This window comes from Jatropha curcas, chromosome 1 (genome assembly GCF_041381405.1).
Source record: "Jatropha curcas cultivar XTBG-Jc1 chromosome 1, XTBG_Jcur_1.0, whole genome shotgun sequence".
In the NCBI taxonomy this organism is placed as follows: domain Eukaryota; kingdom Viridiplantae; phylum Streptophyta; class Magnoliopsida; order Malpighiales; family Euphorbiaceae; genus Jatropha; species Jatropha curcas.
This window is the reverse complement of record NC_143151.1, coordinates 5,059,101-5,081,652: the sequence shown is the minus strand read 5'-3', so window position 1 is coordinate 5,081,652 and position 22,552 is coordinate 5,059,101. Positions and strand designations below refer to the sequence as shown.

The window sequence follows — 22,552 nt, the reverse complement described above, 5'->3', positions numbered from 1 at the left end:
CAAAAAAAAAAAAAAAAAATGAAAGTCCCCGGTGACCGGTGGTGGTGGTGGATGACAGTGGCCAGTAGTGGTAGTTAGTGGTAAATGGTGACTGGTGGTGAATGATGACTGGCGGTAGTAGCTATCGATGATTAATAAATTAAAAAAAATATGTTTTATAAGGTTATTGCGTTTGTTAATGACGGAAAATATTTTCCTCTATTGAAAATGAGAAGTCATTTTCCTTAAAAATGACTTAATTTTCTTTTGACTTATTTTCCTGAACGCCCCAAATAAAGAAAAATTGTGAAAAATATCTTTTCGCAAGTTATTTTATGAAAACAAACAGAACATTATTGTAATATAAAATTAATCATAATTATTAATTAATATTTGGATACTACAAAATTTTGAACATAATCTTGTTATTATTATTGGTAAGATATTACCACTGTCTTTACAATTGAGTTGAGGCAGTTGGGCTAAAATATGAAGGCAGGTAATTATGTGAATCCAAATCAGTTCACCTGCCTGATCATGATCATGTAACCTTAGACCATATTCAAATTAATTAGTATATGTAACTTCCTAATTATTTGCCAATCTTTCAAGGACAAATAACCAACATAGTGCCTAAATTATTACTTATGCTTCTTCTTTGTTCAATGATTCTGCAACAAACTGGACCTACCAAATTCTGTTCAAGTTTGACAAAAAAAAAAAAAACTTATATATCTAAATCTTCATCTCAAAAACTTAGCTATATAAATTTTTTGTTTTCATTCCACTAAGTTTGCTCTATTATCAAGAAGTAATAAATCCATAGTAAGACAATTTCATTTCATTTGATTTTAGGTCTAGTTTATTTTTTTAAGCTTAGTAAATCATAGTGCTGTAAACAAGACAAACCGCTCGTGAGCTGCTCAAAATTCTGCTCGGTAAAAGCTTGCTTGAGCTCATTCAATGAGCTTACTAAGCCGAGCTCGAGCTTGGTTCGTGAGCTTGGGAGTTGGCTTTATCAAGTCAATCTCTCGAGCTAGCCTTATCGAGCCGAGTCGAGCTCACGAGCTAGTTCAATAAGTCAAATTAATTAAAACCTACATTAAAATGATGACGTTTTAGTTAATAGATTTCGAACTCGACTCGTCTATAATTATTGAGCCTAGCCCAAGTGAAGCTTGAGCTTGGCTATTTTTAAAAGATTCGAGCTCGACCTCAAATTTTTGAGCTCGAGTATATTCTTATCGAGCCGAGCTTGAGCTCACCAAAACTTAGTTCGCTCGGCTTGTTTACAGCCCTAGTTAAGCATAGTCACTTCCAAGCTTAGACAAAGGAGGAGGGCTGCGATAGTTGGACAATCAGTAAAAATAGTCAAATTCCAATATGACTTATTTGAATGAAAGAATAAATTGTATAGGAAAAAAAAAAAAACAATTGACCCACTTTTGATGACAAGAAAAGTCCTAATTGCTTAAAATTTTATAAGCAAATTGATTAAAGTCTTTAGGCATGTAATCCGGTGGATTGCTACTTAGTGGGGAACCAAAGATTGCTTAGGAGCATTTACAAAATATAACATGATTCAATAAAGCAAGTAACCTAATTGAATATTTTTTTTTTTGAAAGGGGTAACCTAATTGAATATGTTAGTGTTAATTAGTGATATTAGTATTTAAAATTACCTCAGTAATCTAATCGAACATATGCCTTTGTTATATTTGACCGGAAGTCACATCTACCTTATAACCCTCAATCCCTTTTAGAGCCTCTAAAAATTTCTGATATATTAAAAATTACTTTAGTAAAGTAATTTTTGAAATGGAATTCTTTTTTTTTTTTTTTTTTTTTTTTTTTTTTTGTGATTCACAAGATGTTGAAAATTTTATTGATAATTCTGTATTTAAATAATCTAAATTTATAGTGAAGCAATATATATTTTAACTTTTTTTTTAATGAACTAGAAAAGGAATTCAATTTATCATTTTAAATCATTCTCTATTAGTCATAAGTTTGCATGTTGCATGAGATTTATAATTTTATTATTATTTTTATTATTTGAAATAATGTTTATAATATTATTAATTTTATTGATTATCAAAAGAATTGAAAATATTTAATAAAAAATAAACTAAAAATATTAATAATATTATTAGTTTTATTAATTATGCAAAAAAAAAAAAAAACTGAAGAACATACTATTAATATTTTTTAATGAATTAATTTCACTCTATTAATATCTAAATTAAAAAATATATCAAATTAGAAAGTAATTAAAAAATTTAGAAAAAAATATTAATGGTACGTTGATTGATTAAAGTGTTTCAGCTTTAAATTCCACCATAGATGTGCCATATCATTGCCTAAATTCTACCATAGGTATGTAGTATTTCTGTGCGCGTTTAGTATTTTTTTTTTTAAATAGCATTTAATTATTTAAAAGAATTATTTGAATCTAAACATATATTTCTTGTATTATTATTTTATTTTCAAAGAGAGTTGATTATTGAACATGATTAAATTATTTTCGAGCTACAAATAATCAAATTTAGTCAAATTAGAAAATGTAATAACATTATGCTTTCTAAGACAACAAAGGCTGCTATTGATCAGTTTGTCAGAGCCAACAATTTTCATTCTCATTTGAAAAACCTAATTATCATGTGATGCACTTTTGACATTCTGTGCTATGAACACTTCTGTTTTTTAGGTTTTTTCAATCCAAAAAATTAATACAATTAGGGTTTTTATCCTTCAAATATAGATGGTATGAAACTAAATACATCATTAAAAATTATATTTTAATTAATTTAATTTATATGTTATGTTTGGGGTTTTTTAAGTAACAAAATTTATATTATTAAATTATTAATTAGCACATTTATTTCAAAAATAAAAATTTAATTTGTGCAATATTATTTGTTTAGATTAATGCATTTTTTTCTAATTTTTATTTTTTAAACTTCTATTAGAGTCACATAATGATTTAAAAATGATAAAAATACTTTTTATTTTGCAATTTCATCCTTAATCGCAACTAAGTGTATTATTGCTACGAAAGATCGAAATTGGATAAATTTTACAAAAAGGTCAAAATAGATTGAAAGTGCAAAAATTTATAAAGTCTAGAATATTATGATATATTAAGCCAAATTTCAAAATTTTTTTTGATACTTGAAAGGCCGAATAAATTGAAATAACATTGTGGTAAAGGCGAATATCAAACAGTCTAAACCGCAAAATCAAATCAAACCATAAATTTTAAATGATTTAGTTCGGTGTATGATTTAATAAACCATTTTTAAAGACAATTTAATTTAGTTTTTATTTTATTAAACAATTTAAAAACCAAATCAAACCCCGTTAATAACAAATTCCAAACCCATAGTTTAATTTTTGGTTTCAATTTCTTATGTTCTTAATGCTATAGTATTGAAAGAAATTTATTTGTTTTATAAATAGGCTATTATTAGTAGGGTTATACTTTCTCGGATCATGAATATTATTTATGTGTAATCTTATTATTTTTATAAATTTAAATTTTAGAAATTGATATTTTATGTATTATGCTTTATATTATCAAATAATTGAACTTTTTTTCTAATTATAATTTTTTTTCTTATGTTATATATTATATATATATGAATTGATTGCGTTGTTTAATTATAATTTAAATAATTATTAAATTATTTTAATAGTATGAAACTGCACATCTAATTGCACCAAACCGCATTATTGTGGTTTGATTTCATTGAGTAAATGGATTGGTTTGAATTGAAAAATCTTTATAAATTCTAATTATGGACTATGGGAACTCTCCCCTTTAAATGTCATCATCAAATTATTGTCAATTTTTATAGTGAAGAAGACTCAAATTCGAGATATCTCACTCCCTATATCTTTCACAAGATATGGAAAGACCATATTACACTTGATTGATGCCAAATTTTACATATTATTAACTTTAAAAGAAAGGAAACAAGACAATAATTTAGAACGAATAAGTAAAAAAAAAGTAGGATATGTGTTATGGAACTGGGGAATATAAATATTTAAATTCCAAAGTTTCATCTTCATTATATAAATTTTTACAAAAAATATGAAAAAAGTATCCTGTCATCTTGTATTCTTTTTTCTAATACAAGATCTGTAATTATTTTCTTTCATAGAAAAGGTTTGAATTTCATTCTATTAATATTAATTATTATGGATTTAATATCTTCTACATAAACAAATTATAATGATACGTTAGTTTATAAATCATAATTTGGTGAGCCATAACTTTCAAAGCTAATATTTTTGGTACATTTCTTTTATGAGAAAGCCTCTTTTGTAGACTACAGAATGGAAATTAGAGAATGGAGGTTGTTCTCTTTGGCCGGCCGGGCCATAGCCTACGTATAAATAATCGATCGTGTAGGGTCTGTCTGCCGACAGAAAATCAAGAAATTAAAGTTCTGGTGGGAATTATGTACCTCATTAAATTTGTATTAATAAAAAATAAATCCAACCCATTTCTCAAATTGTGGCAGCATTGTCATCAAAACACACACGGTAAAGAAAAAATAAAGACCAATCAAATTAATAATTAATTGCATAGAACAAACTGTTGATTAATAGTCAAATAGTATCACCATTTAGCGGGTCAAACACTTATTTTTTTCTTAAAAAAAAAAAAAAAAAGAACGACAATGGTATCGCGAGTCAGCTTTCCCACATTAAATGAATTTCGAGCCAGTTGAATTTTAATTAATTGAGCAATTTTTAATATTTGAATACTTTTCATTTTTTTTTTTTAATTTGATCTCATTCTCTCATTTTATGAGATAAATAATTGTATGGATTCTTAATTTTTTTAAAAAATAAAACAAGAGAATTGACAGTTTACATTCAACATCTTATATTATAAAATAGACACTCAATCACTAAATTATTTGATTTTTGTTAGCTATTACTCAACTATATAATGAAAATACTTTTATAAATCAAACAACTCGATGGTATACAAACTTGTTTTAATGTCTCCCCCTTCCCTAGAATTGTATATAGCATAATATTTAATTAAGTCAAATGAAATAGTTTGTAAATTACAACTTTAGTTTTAAAAATGAAGATTTGATTTATCAATTATCAGATTATTGCAATTAAATATAATAAAAACTGTTCCATGATAAAAAAAATCTTTAGTAAAATAACTACTTTCCTTTTTTAAATGGTTTTGAAACCCAAGATAAGTTTATTTCTCCTGGGATGCATTTGCCAGATACTTATTTTTGCTTTACTTTCTCCGGGAGCTTGGTATTGTTATTCAAGATTGTAGCAACCTTTTGGCTGATAGATATAACATTGTTATTAGATGGATTAGGATATAAACAAATGTAGGGGTTCATTTTATTTCTAGAACCACTTACAATTACGCCCGCATTTACAAATGAGGTGGTATTCCTTCCTTTTTATTTTAATCATCTGATATTCGAAATTCACTGGCCTGACTAATTTGCATTCACGCCGGTAAGTCTTTAAAAGAGGGGCAAATTGCTCCCTCTCGAGTGTTTAAAGGGACTCTATGCCAAAGGATCGAACTCGAGACATCTGGTTAAAGGAGAAAGAACCATTGTCATCCCATTTCACCCCTCCGGATGGAGTGGTATCTGATAAGGATCACATATATCTTTGAATATTTTGTATTTTCCAAGCTGTAAATATCTGTTGTAACTAATTGTACTCCTATATATATATTTAGCAGTATACTAATCACAAGTGAATAGGAATTCCAAGTACTCTAAACTTCTTTATGGTATCAGAGCCTTAGGGCACTTCTCTTCTTCGTTTCTCACCTGTTCTACGTTTTCATGTTTTCATTTCGTTTGACGTTATGGCAATTGAACCGAGTCTTGTTTCAGCATCATCTTCAACCTCTCCTATCTCAAATTCCTCTTTCCAAATACCAAATGTCACTCAGTTTCTTTCTATTAAACTTACTCCATCCAACTATTTATTGTGGGAGGCACAAATAATGCCACTGTTGCATGGTTACAGATTGGCGTCACATATTGACGGGTCTGGTTCAGCTCCACCACGTGTGTTGAGCAGTGGTGATCCAAATCCTGCTTTTGCTGATTGGTTTTCTCAGGATCAGATCGTGAAGAGCTGGATTAACTGCTCACTTACAGAATCAATTATGCATCAAATTATTATATGTCAATCAGCCAAAGAAGCTTGGGATAAGCTGGCTACAATCTATTCCACTGGAGCAAAGATGCAGGTTCAGCAGCTGCGGAAACAACTAAAACATTTGTCTCGAGGTACGGATTCCATTGATGTTTATATGAAGAAAGATCGGTATATCTCAGATCAATTGAATGCTCTTCAAAGTCCAATTTCTGATGAAACACTCGTGTGTGATGTTTTGGAGGGTTTGGGGGCTGACTATTGCCCTTTTACTCGTGCGATTGAGGCACGAAATATGCCTGTGAGTTTTGATGAATTATATGCCTTGCTATTAAATGAAGAACAACAGCTTCGTTTAGATAATCTTGCTCTTGGAGTTGCACCACCTACTGCCCAGTATGTTAATGTTGGACGTGGTAGCAGTAGTGGACATTCACGTGGCCGTAGCAACCGAGGGCGTAATGGTGCGGCTGGTCGTGGTTATTCTTCCGGTCGTGGTTATTCTGCTGGGTCTTTCACTAGTTCATCTTCTGCCATAATTTGTTATAATTGTAATGGCAGTGGACATGTTAGTCGCTAATGTCTATTCCTCAAGCTAATGTCGTTCATGCCCAAAATGAACCTGATTTTCACCAATCCTGGACAGTTGATTCGAGGGCTAACTATCATCTTGCTGCTAATCAGGAGACCATTGCTCGTCCTGTTCCTGTACCTGACAATACAGCCTTGACTATTGCCGATGGTAATACTCTTCCAATTTTGTCTCGTGGTTCTTCTGTTGCTTCGGCTAATGGTCATTCTTTTGTTCTTAATAATGTTCTTTATTCACTTGCTATCAAGAATAATTTATTATCTGTTTCGGCTTTTACTTCACAAAATAATGCTTCTATTGAATTTTTCCCTAACACTTATTTTGTGAAGGATATCCCCACGAGGCAGGTACTCTACCAAGGCCAGAGTAAGGATGGACTATATTTCTTTCCGATGCAATCCGTTCGTTCGTTTCCCCTTAAAGCATTTCCCGCAACGATCTCACTTTGGCATGAACGTCTTGGCCATGCTAATCTACTTGTTGTTAAGAGTGTCCTTAGGAATAATAACATTTCTTTTACTTCGAATAAAGACATTGAATTTTGTCATGGTTGTAGTGTGAGCAAATCTCACAAATTACCTTTTTCTGATTCTTTGTTTCGTGCTACTCAACCATTAGAGTTGGTTTGTTCTGATGTATGGGGGCCTTCTCTTATAACTTCTGAGGATGGTTTTCGATATTATGTTCTTTTTTATGATCATTTTAGCAAGTATAGTTGGTTATATTTTCTTAAGCAAAAATCTGATGTGTTTTCTGTGTTCATTCAATTTCGATTATTGGTTGAAAAATTCTTTGGAGTACCAATTAAAAGTTTTCAATCATATTGGGGTGGTGAGTTTCGATTTTTGACTTCATATCTTCGTGCTAATGGTATTGTTCAACGTGTATCCTGTCCTCATACTCATGAACAAAATGGTTGTGCTGAACGGAAACATAGGCACATTGTTGAATTGGGTCGAGCATTGTTACATAATGCCTATGTTCCTTATAAATATTGGACTTATGCTTTTGATATTGCGGTTTATACAATTAATCGATTGCCGTCCTCTAATAATCATGTTCAATCTCCTTTTGAGCTCTTATTTCGTGCCAAACCTAATTTTGATGAATTACGAGTTTTTGGTTCCTTATGTTATCCATGGCTCAAACCGTATGCTTCCCATAAATTAGCTCCCAGATATTCAAAATGTGCTTTTCTTGGTTATAGCAAATTTCATAAAGGTTATGTGTGTCTTGCACTTTCTTCTAGTCGAAAAATAATCTCACGTCATGTCTTATTTTATGAGCAGGTGTTCCCTTTTCGGAAGCTTGATGATAGTGGCACCCGAACACCTGAGCCGCCGACTTCAGTTCCCTTGCCACTAGTACCAATTTTTCAACATAATTATTCTGGTATCCTTGGACCCATACCACAACGCTCAACACCTGCCTCTTGCCTTGCACATAACGACATCAACATTTCCCATTAAGTGAACGACAGCCCAAGCCCACAGTTTCCTACTCTAATCCGCACCATTCCATTAAATGCCAACTCCACTTCCTCTGATTCACCCGACATGATCAGACCTGCCTCTCCAACTTCGCCTGAATCAAACCGGTCAGACCAGCTTGCTTCTTCATTACCACCAAGACACATCGACTCAGACTCCAACACATCTCTTTCAGCTTCTTCTTCAACAGATACTGCTACTTTACAAATAGAGAGTACCTCATTACCTCTTGTTCCTGCTGAGATTGCACCGTCCAAAGTACACCATATGGTCACTAGACAACAAACTGGAAGTCTTCGGCCGAAGCTTCCTTGGTCCCCTCACTCAAATATAGCCATTATCCAATCCTTCACACCCACTTGTTACACTCAAGCCATTAAAATTCCTCATTGGCGAGAGGCTATGGTGGATGAGTTGAAATGCTTTGATCCAAACTCGCACTTGGGAATTAGTTCCGCGAGACCAGGCTCAAAATGTTGTTGGATGTAAATGGGTTTTCCGAATCAAACATAAGGCGGATGGTAGTGTTGATCGTTATAAAGCAAGGCTTGTGGCCAAGGGGTTTCATCAACGTCCTGGAATTGATTATGTTGAAACCTTCTCTCCAGTGGTTAAACCCACCACTATTCGCATAGTTTTATCTCTGGCAATCTCTAAACAATGGTGTATAAAGCAGCTTGATGTCTCCAGTGCCTTCTTGCATGGGGACTTAGAAGATAAGGTGTTTATGGAGCAACCACCTGGTTTTCAAGACAAGTCAAAACCAAACTTTGTGTGTCGTTTACATAGGTCTCTTTATGGTCTTCGTCAAGCACCACGACAGTGGTATAAACGGTTGCTCACTGCTTTATTGAACTATGGTTTTCGTACTTCACCTGCTGATTCGTCTCTATTTCTCTATGTACGTAATAATGTTGTCATTTTTCTCTTGGTTTTTGTTGATGACATTATTGTCACTGGGTTTGATATTAATGTTGATGACTATACTCACATCCTTGAAGTCTGAGTTTATGTTGAAAGACTTAGGCCGGCTTGATTATTTCTTAGGAATGGAGGCACACTGGATAAATGATGGACTTTTGCTTTCACAGCAAAAGTATATTCTTGATTTGCTTTCCAAAGCACGTATGGTGGATTGCAAAGGAATTTCAACTCCAGCGAGTTCCAAAGAAAAGATGACAGCTGTATCAGGTTCTTTGTTTTCTGATCCTACTCTATATAGAAGCATTGTGGGTGGTTTGCAGTATTTGAGTCTTACTCGTCCTGAGGTCTGTTACTCTATTCATAAAGTTTCTCAATTTATGCATGCTCCAACAATTGAGAATTGGATGTATGTAAAACGGATATTGCGATATTTGAAAGCCACTGCAAACTATGGTCTTTTTATCTCTGCATCATCAAACACTCTTTTGAATGTATACTCTGACGCCAATTGGGCAAGTGATATTGATGATCGGAAATCAACAACCGGGTTTGCTATTTTTATGGGTAAAAATCTGATCTCTTGGAACTCCAAGAAGCAGCAAACGGTTGCAAAATCTTCAACTGAGGCAGAATATAGGGCTATTGGGTTGGTAGTCACTAAACTTACTTGGATACAGTCACTTTTACGTGACATTGGGTTTGTCTCCAACCAAATCCCTAACTTGTGGTGTGATAATGTTGAGGCCACCTACTTGTCTGCTAATCCAGTTTTTCATGCTCGGTCCAAACATCTAGAAGTTGATTATCATTTTGTTCGTGATAAGGTTCAAAAGAAGGAGGTGCAAGTTTGTTTTATTTGTTCCAAAGATCAAATTGCAGACATTTTGACTAAGCCACTTTCCAAGTCAAGACATCGAACACTTATGCATCACTTATCAATTCGAGCTTCATCTACGGATGCTCGAATTGAGGGGGCCTGATAAGGATCACATATATCTTTGAATATTTTGTATTTTCCAAGTTGTAAATACCTGTTGTAACTAATTGTACTCCTATATATATATTTAGCAGTATACTAATCACAAGTGAATAGGAATTCCAAGTACTCTAAACTTCTTTAGTATCCCTCCTTGTTTGATTGATTATTATTCATGATATATGAAAGATTGAAAAAAAAGATGGTTTTGGAACTTTTGTTGCTTCTTAAGTAATAGATTCATCATACTTTCTTTAAATATGATAATCCAATTAATTTGCTATTTTGGAACTAGATAAGATTCCCACCCTAAACTTTGCATGAAAGTCCTATATTTATGCCATTAAAACTAACTCTTTAATTAATTATAGTATGGAGGTAGATTTAGTGAATTGAATTATCACCAAACTTCCTAAACAAATTCTCTCCAATCCATTATCCTCATATTCATATATGAGATCTCCAAAAAGAAAATAGATAATCAAGAAAAGAAATCTAAAAGGGAAATGACAACTTGACAAGATTTGTGAGATTAACATGGAAAAGAAAAACAAACGATTTGTTTTTAATGATAATTATAAATGGATGGATATGAAGAAAAGGAAAGAAAATAGACAAATTTGCATTAATTCAAGATATTCTCACTAAACAAATCCCAACTTGATATCTACTTTTGTACTTACTTCATTTATTTATTATATGTTTAGGAAGCATTAGAAGGTAGTACTTACTAATCTAATTCATGAAAAGCATAATCATGTCATGCATATAGTTGAAGATAAGAGAGGTAACAGTTTACTATAATATATAAATTATTATTCTAATAAAAATAATTCATTATCAAAATTAGATTGCGTTTGACAATAATTTTTTAATTAGTTTTTAAGCGTTTCAATTAAATGCTATTTTTTTGGTGTGTTCGACAAAATTAGCTAGTTTAGTAGCGTTTAGATGTTAGCTGTTTTAGTAGCTTTTCATGAAATACTAAAAGTTAAACCTTACATGAGTTAAGTTTTTATAAAATTCTACTCTAATTTTTAAAAGTTAGTCTAAAACTATGTTACCAAACAACTATTTAAGTAACTTTTGTCAAAATGCTAAAAGCTACTGAAAAAGTTGTTGTTAAACATAGTGTTTAAACTAATTTTTAGAGATTAAAATGACATTTTATAAAAGATAACCCGCAACTCAAAAAGCTACTAGCTACTAAAACAGTTAAACAGGCTCTTAATCTAATTGATAATTACATTTCCATTCCAAATTCAAAATTTGAAGAGGCAAACGTGCTATAAATTTTAGCTTGCACACATTTGATTATCCAAATGTAAACATAACCTTAACCCTCATTAAAAGTGTAAACACAAATTAGGTATAATTGTGCTTTACTTTGCTTGTCGTATTTAAACATTGCTTTCATAATATCTTCCATTAAGATTTTTAATTACGATTACTAGTCTTTTACAATAGGATTTGAATCTATGAACAATTTTGTCTCTACCATTACATGATAGTTGCTTGTTTAGCATCTTATTTATGCCAAAAACAAAACCCTTACGTTACTAATTGTTTGAAAACTCCATTCAAGAAGAAACAAACAATAGGATCGATCTCGAAAGTAAATTCAAATATGTGTCATGAGTTTAATAAATATTAACATTTCTTATGAAAATGCATTACGTTTCGTTACTGTCTACTAAATAAAGAGTAAATTAATTAATATAGGTTTGAATTATTTGAATCTTGAAATGGAAAGGGATATGTGTAAGTGTCAGAAACATGCAAAATAATTCAAAGACAGAGTTTCAGAAGTAGTTAGGGAATGCAATGGCTTTCTGTTAAGTCCATGGATGATAATCTTTTTTCTATGTTGGAAAATATTGATATGTTGAAAGTCAAGGGCTTTGATGCCCTACCGACACATTTTTGCGGTTGGCCTGCCCTTCAAATGGAAATATATGCATATATCTTAATCAGATTTCGTTTTCTTTTCTTTGAAGGAATAAATGATGCTTCAATAAAACAAGATGTGTGACTAATAATATTAATAACGTTTAATCAGGTACATTATTATTATTATTGAGGATTATAATATTCAGCAATTAGATAGGGTCAAGACCTACGACGTCCTTAGCTGTAACGGTCATCCATATATATATATATATATAAATAAATAAATATTTGCAAGAAGGACCGAGAAGTACTGCTCCTTTTGCAAAGAGCAACAAAGCTAGATGCAAGTTAACTTTTTACCAAAATTTTAATAAGTTATCTATGTTTTTTCTCTCAAAACCTAAACCTATAAACTTTATTTTCTTCTTCCACGAATGGCCACCGGTGAGCTCTCACGATCATCATCCCTTTCCTTGTTTATTTATTTTTTTTGTAAATGATCCTCAGGTTTGTATATAAATTTGAGTTATTGTTATCCAATATTAGAACTTATTATTGCCTATATCTTGAAATTTTGTTTTCAAATTTAGTTCTAAATTAATGTTATCACTATTATAGTAATTTTGTATAACGTCTTTTATTATTTGAATAATTATGTAAAAAGAAGTGCAGATTTTTTTCTCTAATACAAGGAAGCGGTTTGAAGGTGATCATATCGGATTTATAGAAAAATTATAGAGTCGAACAGTGGTAATGAATAACCACAAAGTAGAGCAAGCAATCGCATATGGCCCAAGTATTATACTCTGTTAATGCGATCGGATACTTCAATTGGTTTATTATTAAACATTTTATATAAAAGTATAAAAACATATTAATCTATATCTCATATTTTATATATATATATATATATATATATATATATATATATATATAAAAGAACAACAAAGCTAGAAGTTTAAACTAAAGAGGAAAACATAGTTAAACTCTTATGACCTTTTTTTTTTGGCCATCAGTTACTATTTACATGCAATTTAAGGAGACTTCCAACTCAATAATCCAATCCAAGCCGGAGACAATATACAATTACAAATTACAAAATATTGGTGGAGATGAACATTGAACCCATGACCTCCAACTTAGTCATTAGGCTAAGGCTTTCTTGGCAAATCTTTTTATGACTTAAAAGATAAAAAAGTGCAAGTTTTTTTTTTTTTTTTTTTTTTTAATAAATAGAAGGGAAGCAGTAGCTTTGTCATTAGTTAGAAGGACCATAATTCCTACTTTAATTATATAATAATGTATGATTGTGATTTTCTGTGCATAGCTTTGGTAATTTGTCAAGCCTGAGACAGATATATTCCTTGCTGTATTATCCAAACGGGATAATGTCTATTTTTCAGATAGTAGCAATTGTCTTCATCAAACTAAACATTTTTCTTTTTTCTTAAAGAAAATATATACAGTATCGTTTGAAACATTAATATATAATATAGTTCCACTCAAGAAAAAAGATGGAAAGAAGAGAAAACTTTAATCGTATAGTTGTAACAAAGGACACAAAAAATGGCACATCTATCATATTTATCTTGCAGAATACGTGGACGCTATCATTTTGCATTTGAGAAAAGACAGGTTTTAGTGGATAGAGCGTCTTTCCTTATGAAGACAAGCAATTCAAGATAACGGAATGAAAAGTATCTGTTACGCATCAGTTTTTCATTAACTTTTAGTATTTTTACTGTTAAACTATTATTTTTATTATTTACAATGTTAAGGAGTAAAATGTTTATATCGTGTTTAGAGTTTGAGACAGTTTAAATAGCTATTAAAATAATTAATTTTCTAAACATACATTAAGGGTTTGTTGATAAAATTAACTGTTTTGATTTGATAATTATTAGCTATTTTAGTAAAATTTAACTGTTTTTATAAAAATGTAAGAGTTAAATGTTACACGAGTTAGCTTTTTATAAAACACTACCTTTAATTTTAAAAGCTAATTCAAATATTATGTCATCGAACACCATACAAAAATAACGTTTAGCGTTTTGACCGATAAAAAAATACCCATCACACAAAATACAAAAATGAACAAACTTATATATATATTATACTGTTTTTTTTTTACATGTCCAAAAAATCCCAAGAGAACAGTGATTTTATTTTTCAAAAGGATTACGATGACAGATAATCCTTGTGCTAATCATGCAAAAAGCAACGACCATAACTGTTAAAAAGAAAAGAAAAAACAAAGAGGATGTAAGCATCAAACTGATAGATAATTTTCCACAAAAAATAATAATTAAAGCTAGCTAACATAGTACAATTCAATTCAAACACCAATTGCATCTTTTAGTCTTGATGTGGAATGGGAAAACAAGATAAGACGGAAAAACAAGAAAATTACAATGATTGTTTTCTTGGTTTAACGGTATGCAATAATCAATTAATTTACCAAATTTTATAAAGAAAAATAAATTATTCTTCATCAATAAGCTTTTTAATTCCAAGATTATGAATTTCTAAAGCTGAACAGTAATTTGAGTCCAATTGAAAAAACGAAAAGAAAAGAAATCATTTTCTTGCCTTCATTTCGTGGGGAAAGGTGTCATATCATTGATTGGGGAACAAGGCAGGAATCATGCCACCTTTCCCCCCTCTTCTATGTGTAATCTTAGTTACCTTTCAAAGAGATGTTCTTTTGGAAGGACCCAATAGAACAAAATCCTAAAGGACACGAAGATTAGCACGAATTGGGCCAAAAGCCCTTTTGCTTTCTTCCTTTAAATTCCTTTTCTTCTTCTTTTTTTTTAGGCGCAAATAAAAAACTAACAGAGGAAAAGAAATTGTTGATTGGGCCAATATGATTATAGTTTACTTCAAAATAAACAATAATACTGTTAAACCAGCCTTCAGAATTTTTACAAATTTTTTTAATTTGGACATGAAAGCTAAAATTTGGTAAATGTCACCATATTATATGGTATGACAGTAATTTGTAAAAATTATTCTAAAATATGAAAAAAAAGGGAAATTGAATATTTTTTTATACGAGAGAGACTCAATGGATCAAAATAATATTATAAATTATAGAGAAAGGTAACTCTCCCGTGAAATAAGCTTTACCAAATTAATGATAATATTTATAGTGAATATAACGCAAATTCGAGACATTTCACCCTTTATATCTTTTACAAGATGAAAAACCTATCAGACTAGAAATAATTGATAAATTCCGTTAAATTTGAACAGAAAGCCCACGTTATTCTGATTTCAGAGTTTCACAAGCTATTGTAATAGAATTGGGCCTGAGCCCATTACATTGTTGATTTCAGTTTACACGGGGAAAAAACGTATTGTCGCTCGAGCACGGCCTAGAAACAATCAGTAGGTACCCTAGCAAACGGCCAGCAAATGAAAACGTTTTATTGTCCTTCTACTAATAGGAGTAAGGCATCTGAAAACCGGCTAGTTGGTAAAACATTGTTCGTTTTGAAACAAACTCTTATCAATTATTTTCTGGACCTAAAATTAAAATCTACAATTCTTCCATCTTGATTACAAAAGCTTCGATCTGAATATTCATATCCCAATCATGAATCATATATTGATTTGAATAGATCCAGATTCAAAATTTCTTCCTTCAATATTTAAAAAAAAATTATTAAATACTCTTGTATTTATTGCCTTTCAAAATTTTCAAAGGCATTTATGAAAGGGATCTTTTCTTTCTTTTTTTTTTTTTTCAGTGTCCTGCTTGCTTTAGATTATTGTTTTTATTTCTTTTTCTTTTTCCTACATAACGTCTCCAATTTTTTTCCAACTTTTTCTGATAGTAATGATTCCGTTATCAAACTCTTGATCTTCTACATAAAATTCATTTTTTTTTAATTGTTGATTCTGTTTGTTGGTAATTATTTGGTTTATTAGTTATGTTTTGGATTTTTTTACATCAACTTAGTTTTCCACTTTTATTTGTGAAAAAAAATAAAATAAAATTATAAAACAAAGGACATGAGCATCTGGGGATTAAACATCTATTATCGTTCAATATCCGCGACGAAACTCTATAGGTCTTTAAATAACAAATGACTATGTCGTTTAGCTCAACACGAAGTGCAACGTACAAAAGACATGCTTGTCGTTTGACATAAGGAAAAGGAATTGGCCCTTTTACGCGTTGAAGAGAGCCGCAAGTAGAAATTTCGCATGTTGGTCCTCAAAATTCAGAGACAAAAATCCTAAAAGCTTGAATTCGATACATCAAAATTAATCTCCAGTACCATTAGAATCGTCTTCTTCGCGAGAATTAACACGCTTTGGTCTTAAGCTACCAGATACCCGTTAGAAGAAAAATCATAAAAATGGAGAAAGTGATGAACATTATAAAGCCGAAAGCGAACCCACAACAGCAATTGAGAGATTGGCAACGCAGACTCCGTCAAGAGTGTCGCAACATTGAGCGCCAAATCCGAGGCAATTACTCTAATTATTCTTATTTTTGTCTCTTTTTTTTTTTTTTTTTTTTTTTTTTGTTTGATGGTCAGGTTTTGTTGCATGGATCTGGGTTTTTTTTTTTTCTTTTCTGATTAGTGGGTATTGTTAATTTTATCCTGGATTCTGAATTATTTTGGTTGGATTGTAGATATACAGAGAGAAGAGAAAAGTGTACAGAAAGCAATCAGAGAGGCTGCCAAGAGAAATGACATGGGTTCTGCGAAGGTATTAGTGCTATTACCATTACCAAAATCAATTCCTCAAAGTATTGATCAATTATTGTGAAGTGTTCTTGTCCATTTTTAATTCCTTTGATTCATAAAGTTCATTCCTTTTCTTTTACCTGTGCGCTAGATTGTTATAGATTCGCTGTTATTATTATAAAGCACCTGAGGATATAGAATGTTGTATTCTTGCTTAACCATGGAAACTCTCAATTTGAGTCTGAGTCTTCTCTAAATTTGTTCCAGGTTTTACATATCTTTGTCCTTTGAAAAATTTTTATACAAGCAAATGGTAGATGGTCGCGTTGGTTTAGCTTCGTGTTTTTTCATTTGTACTTGTGGTTGAGTGTGCTACTGAAGCAGGAAAGTTGGTCTTTTTTCAGTGTTGCCAGTACTTCTTTGTTTTCTTGAAATATATTAACATCAGTTGTTACAAATATAATAGACTTCATAATTGTTGATTAATCTGGTTAACAGTTGACACCTTATTGCTATTTTCATTGAATGAGCGCCACCCTGCAGTAAGTTTGGTGACCATGTTTTTTTAAGTGAAACTCCCAATTGTAATCTATCAATTAGGATCTCCTTCTACAATATAATGGTACATGTTCAGATGTGATAACAGTTGTCAGGCAATATATTATTTCATGTTCAATTTCTTATTGTTTTATATAAAAGTTTCGGTGCACCTCTCATGTGAATACTGCATTTTAGACTGGATAAGGCACAATCTTTGAGGTTGTATGGTAGTGGATGTCCTTTTCTTTACCTTGTAAACTTCCAAGTGCTCTTCTTGATGGTGTAAGGCTGTAAGCAACAAGTACTATAATATAATATGTATTTAATTTTTTTCAAAAAAATTTTTGATTTTCATTTTGTAATCTATTGCAGGCACTTGCTAAGGAAATTGTGAGATCTAGAAAAACAGTAAACCGGCTTTATGAAAATAAGGCACAAATGAATTCAATATCAATGCACCTTGGTGAAAGTGTCGGTATGTTACATCCCTTATTCAGCTTCTGCTCTAATTTTTGGCTCTAAAGATTGCAGCTGCATGTGAGTGATCAGTTGTGTTCTTTGTCTATTGTTGTAAGTTTGTGATTCTAACCACAAACTTAATACTAAAGTTTCTGATTCTTTCTCTTATTCTTTGTGATTCTCAGTATCTTGATACTAAATAAGAAACTAAAAGGAATAGATGCATTGCAATTTGTTTTATGGTAGTCTTGGTGGTTACATGATGGTAGTGAGCCTTGGTGCTATTTTAAAGTTGCTCTATTATATACTGGGAGAAATGTTTCTAACCACCAAAATAGCATCTTTGTCAGTCAAAATAAACTGTCTTTGACCCTCGCTAGAGCCTAAAATGTGGAAGCCTTATCACTGGAATGCCATTATTAGTGGTTGGAAAGATACTTTAAATGAACCATAATTAGATTATTTATGACTTGAAAGAATTTGGAGCTGTTGTTTGTTCAAGTAGAGCAGAAAAGATAAAGTCTTCATCCACCATGCCAAGGATGTTTTGGGGGGAGTTGGGGAGGACTCTTGGGGGTACATCTGGCGGTAATGAGGTTGTTCTTTGAAATCCTCCAATGAGATATCTATTGTGAACTTAATTTAATTTTTATGGTTGTGATTTCTCACGAAACTAATCGATTCCCTTGGCCTTGGCTCATCTAATGGAATCTCTAATTTAGGCTGCATCTTGCTTTAGGGTAAAATAGTTAAAAAAAAAAAAAAAAGAAAGAAAAGTGAATTACATAGAAGAGGAATGTGGATGCGAAATTTTCTTCAATTAATGATTGAATAAAGACTTCATTTCTTTCAGAATGGATCAGAAATATGGTGATAGTTGGTAGTTTTAGATTGGAAGGTGATGAGGTTAGGTGAGGGGCACACAATTTTCCCTTGTATGTTGGCATCTTTGAGAATGTGGTTAATTAATGAAGACTACTTCTGTCATTGGATTGGAGAGGGTTATTGAGGTGGACTCTCTCTACAATTGTAGAAAGAGGCCAACAATCTTATATGGTTATAAACCTAGGAGATTCTTTTGTTGTGTATGACTATGTAAATTTCAACTTGTTATGGGGACAATGAATAATAATGTGCATAGATTTTGAATTTAGGGGTAACTAGTGCTTGAAAGACAAGTGGTTTTGTTTCTTTGTGTAAGGATGTTTCTAGTTTTCCCTTCCCAGCCTTTTTGAATGCTTGGTAGCATGTTCTGGATACTATTTGTGAGTAGTTATGTTTTTATATGATATTTTCTATGCGTCCTGCCATGTATAATTTTTGAATATTGATTATTGGTATTGTTATTAGCTGTTAGGTAATAAAGGAAACTAAGATACCGCCACTTGTGATTTCTCTGCCTAAAAAATGGTTGCCCGTTTCATTCTTTTACATATCCTGCATAAACAGGCTTGAGTATCATCTTAATAATATTATGGGCCTATCATAGGGACTGTGGTAGCTCATCTTATTCAAGATTTTTGTCTTTCTAACACGGAATAATAAGAAGGCTTTCAGATCTGCTGCTGTTTTAGATCCCAAATGATCTGAAATTATCACAATTCCTTGCATTCTCAACATTAACTAGCTGCATATGCTGTGCAAGTTCACCGAGTTTTTGTTGCAAAATTTGAGCTACCGTGGACTTAATGGCCATGCCCTTCTTTGTCTTACCAATTACTTATATAATCTGCGTGTCCTTCATCTTTTATACTTAATTTGAAGTTGGGTGTCTCCCTCTTTCTGCTATTACTTTTGAAATTTAATTTGAGGATGCTTTCTACTTGTGCAATCCTTTCTTAGAGGGAAAAAATGGATAAATCTAATCAAACAAAAATAAAGAGGAGAAAGGAGAATAATAAAGTGTATTTCCTCTCAATTATAACTTCAAATAGTTTATAGCTGAGAAATTTAATTCCGAGATGCTTTATTTCATTTGATTTTTTCCTAGATAGAAAAATAAAAGATGATGGGTCCGGTTCACCCTTTGCTTGTAGAAAGAAAGAACAAGGGATGAAGAAGAAGAATAAGATTAGTTAAATGCATAGCAATTATAAAAACTGTTTTGAATTTAATCCAGCTAAACGTTAATTGATAAAATGGGAAGAAGTTTAGAAGATTTTATAAATTCCATTTAAATCTACAAAGGTTTGAAAGTAGCTGTGGAAGGCTTGTTTTGGTAGCTGGTAGCACAATTCAATCAAATGTGCTAGTTGCAGTGGCTTAATGGCTTAATGGATTTGCCTTACAAATACTCAATCAAATGTGCCACTGTACCTAGTTATGTGATATAGATAGAACAAAATATATATACAGTACGATTGCCATACTATGTAAATGAAATAATTTGTATGGGGTTATAAGAAGTAAATAAAATAGCTTGTATGGGTTCATTGTCTATGTTTCAGTGCATTTCTCATATTGACTGGTTCCTGATCTTTGTTTTACTTTTGTTTTTGGTTGATTTTGCAGCAATTGCCCGTACAGTGGGTCATTTATCTAAGAGTGCTGAGGTCATGAAGCTTGTCAATAATCTCATGAAGGCTCCTGAAGTGGCTGCTACAATGATGGAGTTTAGCAAAGAAATGACCAAGGTGGTTGACCTTCCTTTTTTCTTATACTCAAAAATGAATAATACCTATTGGTTTTGCCTACTAGGAGAAGTCTTATATTGATGCACTTATTGGTGCCATTTCTTTACTTTAACTACATTAAAAAAAAAAAAAAAAAAAATTAAAAAAAAAAAATCTGTAGACCAACTTCTATGGTAACAGGTGTTCTTTTTTATCATGATTTGCAGGCAGGGGTAATTGAGGAATTTGTGAATGATGCTCTTGACAATGCACTGGACTCTGAAGATATTGAAGAAGAAATTGAGGAAGAAGTTGACAAGGTTTTGACAGCTATAGCTGGTGAGACAGCTGCACAACTACCAGAAGCAGTCAGGAAGGAGAGAGTGAAGCAATCAGCTGGGCCAACAAGAACAGCGGAGGAGGTATGTGTGAACTATTAAAACAATGTAATGAACCCTGTGGAAGCTGCTTTTTAGCAGAAAAATAAAATATTCTTTTTAATTCTTTTAGGAAGAAGCCATTGCTGAGGGTGTAGATGATGAGGAAGAACTAGAAGAAATAAGGGCCCGACTTGCCAAAGTTAGGTCATAAATTTGAGCCTAATAGCCCCTTCCTTCTCTGCTGATGACTTGGACTTGGAGAAGGACTTTCAGCTCATTAACTTGCATTATTCATTGATTACAATGAAATTGCTGCTGGGTGAAACTGCATTTACAATTGACAGTGAGTATATAAGACGAATCAAAATGCGTGTATTATATAATGAAAGCAGCTTTATCTTTTATGAAACTTGAGTCATTAGCTGCTATTTGTATTATACCTAACTTAAGAGGCATTTTTATTGGTGCCGGTCATTCCCCTTACGTGTATAAAAAGATGAGATGCTGCAATATAAAAATAACTCGTAACTTGGCAATGCAAATCTTTTATTTTGGCTGCACGATGTAATCCTACCAAATTTAGTTTATTTGACTTAGTAGCAATATTTAGAGTAGCTAATGCCTAACTTCACCTCAACTTTGATATGCTTCTAATATACGTGATCTATTTTTTGATATATCGTCTAATTGTTCTGAAAATAATACTTCATTGAGGTGATCCGTAAAGCAATGTTTTGTTCATGAGCAAGAGTGCAGTCACGTCCTGCATTTGATGATTAAGATCAAAGTGTTTATTTTTAAAACAGTTATTGTAGACGCAAGTGCAATGCTTTCTTTGTGGATTTGTGGCAACCAGGTAATATTTATTCCCTGATCATGTTTTGTGTGCTTTTATTATGAATTTGCCTACAAAAGAAGAAAGATAAGACAACCTCTGGAAATTTCTTAAGCCATGTTAGTTGCATTGCAGTGCTAGGGTCCAAACCTTGCCATTTGTGCCCCTTGAGTTTTATGTCTAACAATTTGCTCCCCTTTCATTTAAATGGTAGCTTCATCCCTAGCTGGTGCTATCTTAAATCATTTGCAATGTAATTTGAATCACAGTGGATTTTATCACTATCTTATAATTAAGGGTGCCACAATTTTTTTTTATCAGATTTTTACTCTTAGGTGTTACATTACTGAAGTTCAATTACAATTAAGGGTGTTACTGTTTATTAAATGATTCAAACCTTTACACCAATTTTATATAGTTTATTTTTTGAAATAATTTGGTTTGGTTTGAATTTTAACAAACTGTTTCGAAAACAGTTTGATTTGGTTTCTATTCAATCAAACCATATTAAACTGAATCAAAAAGTAATTAATAAATAGTAATAATTTGGTTGTCGTCTTGTGAAATGGTTTATATTCAATCACTTTACAAGTTCTTCCAATTAAAAGTAGCATTATTAATTTTAAATATAGGTCCACTTACTTTAACTTTTTCCAATTCAAAGTAGCACTATTATTTTGTTTTACATTTCACCTCAAGCTTTGGTGTACATTTTCTGAATATAATAACCCCTCAAATTTGATAAAAAAAAAAAAATTATGTCACCAAACCCAATCGACCCTGTGGCACCGTAAACATTAATTGTTAAAATTTTTAGCTTTTATATATAAAATATTGATTTGATACCTAATTAATATTAGAATTGTGCAAGTCCGTTGAATCTTAATATGGTTCTGGTACGGTATCAGAGTGTTTTTTTATAAAAGTTGGAACCAAAACTAAAATAATAAATTGCATTTTGGTGAGGTTCGATTCCTATCCTCTTAGTTCTTTTTTTATTCCGA

General features: G+C 31.6%; 1 protein-coding gene across 1 annotated transcript; it reads left to right on the top strand.

The window, feature by feature from the left end:
* Nucleotides 1-16,148: 16,148 nt before the first annotated feature.
* On the top strand, nt 16,149-21,273 carry LOC105628024 (vacuolar protein sorting-associated protein 24 homolog 1). Its single transcript, XM_089725690.1, has 6 exons — nt 16,149-16,498; nt 16,668-16,744; nt 17,635-17,737; nt 20,233-20,354; nt 20,561-20,755; nt 20,844-21,273. The coding sequence occupies exons 1-6, from the start codon at nt 16,387-16,389 to the stop codon at nt 20,922-20,924; spliced, it is 690 nt and encodes a 229-aa protein (XP_089581816.1). The 5' UTR covers nt 16,149-16,386; the 3' UTR covers nt 20,925-21,273.
* Nucleotides 21,274-22,552: the final 1,279 nt, after the last annotated feature.

Coding starts and splice junctions, on each gene's coding strand:
- LOC105628024 (XM_089725690.1), top strand. CDS start 16,387: ATGGAGAAAGTGATGAACATTATAAAGCCGAAAGCGAACCCACAACAG. Junction 16,499..16,667: donor CATTGAGCGCCAAATCCGAG/GCAATTACTCTA, acceptor GTTGGATTGTAG/ATATACAGAGAGAAGAGAAA. Junction 20,355..20,560: donor TTAGCAAAGAAATGACCAAG/GTGGTTGACCTT, acceptor CATGATTTGCAG/GCAGGGGTAATTGAGGAATT.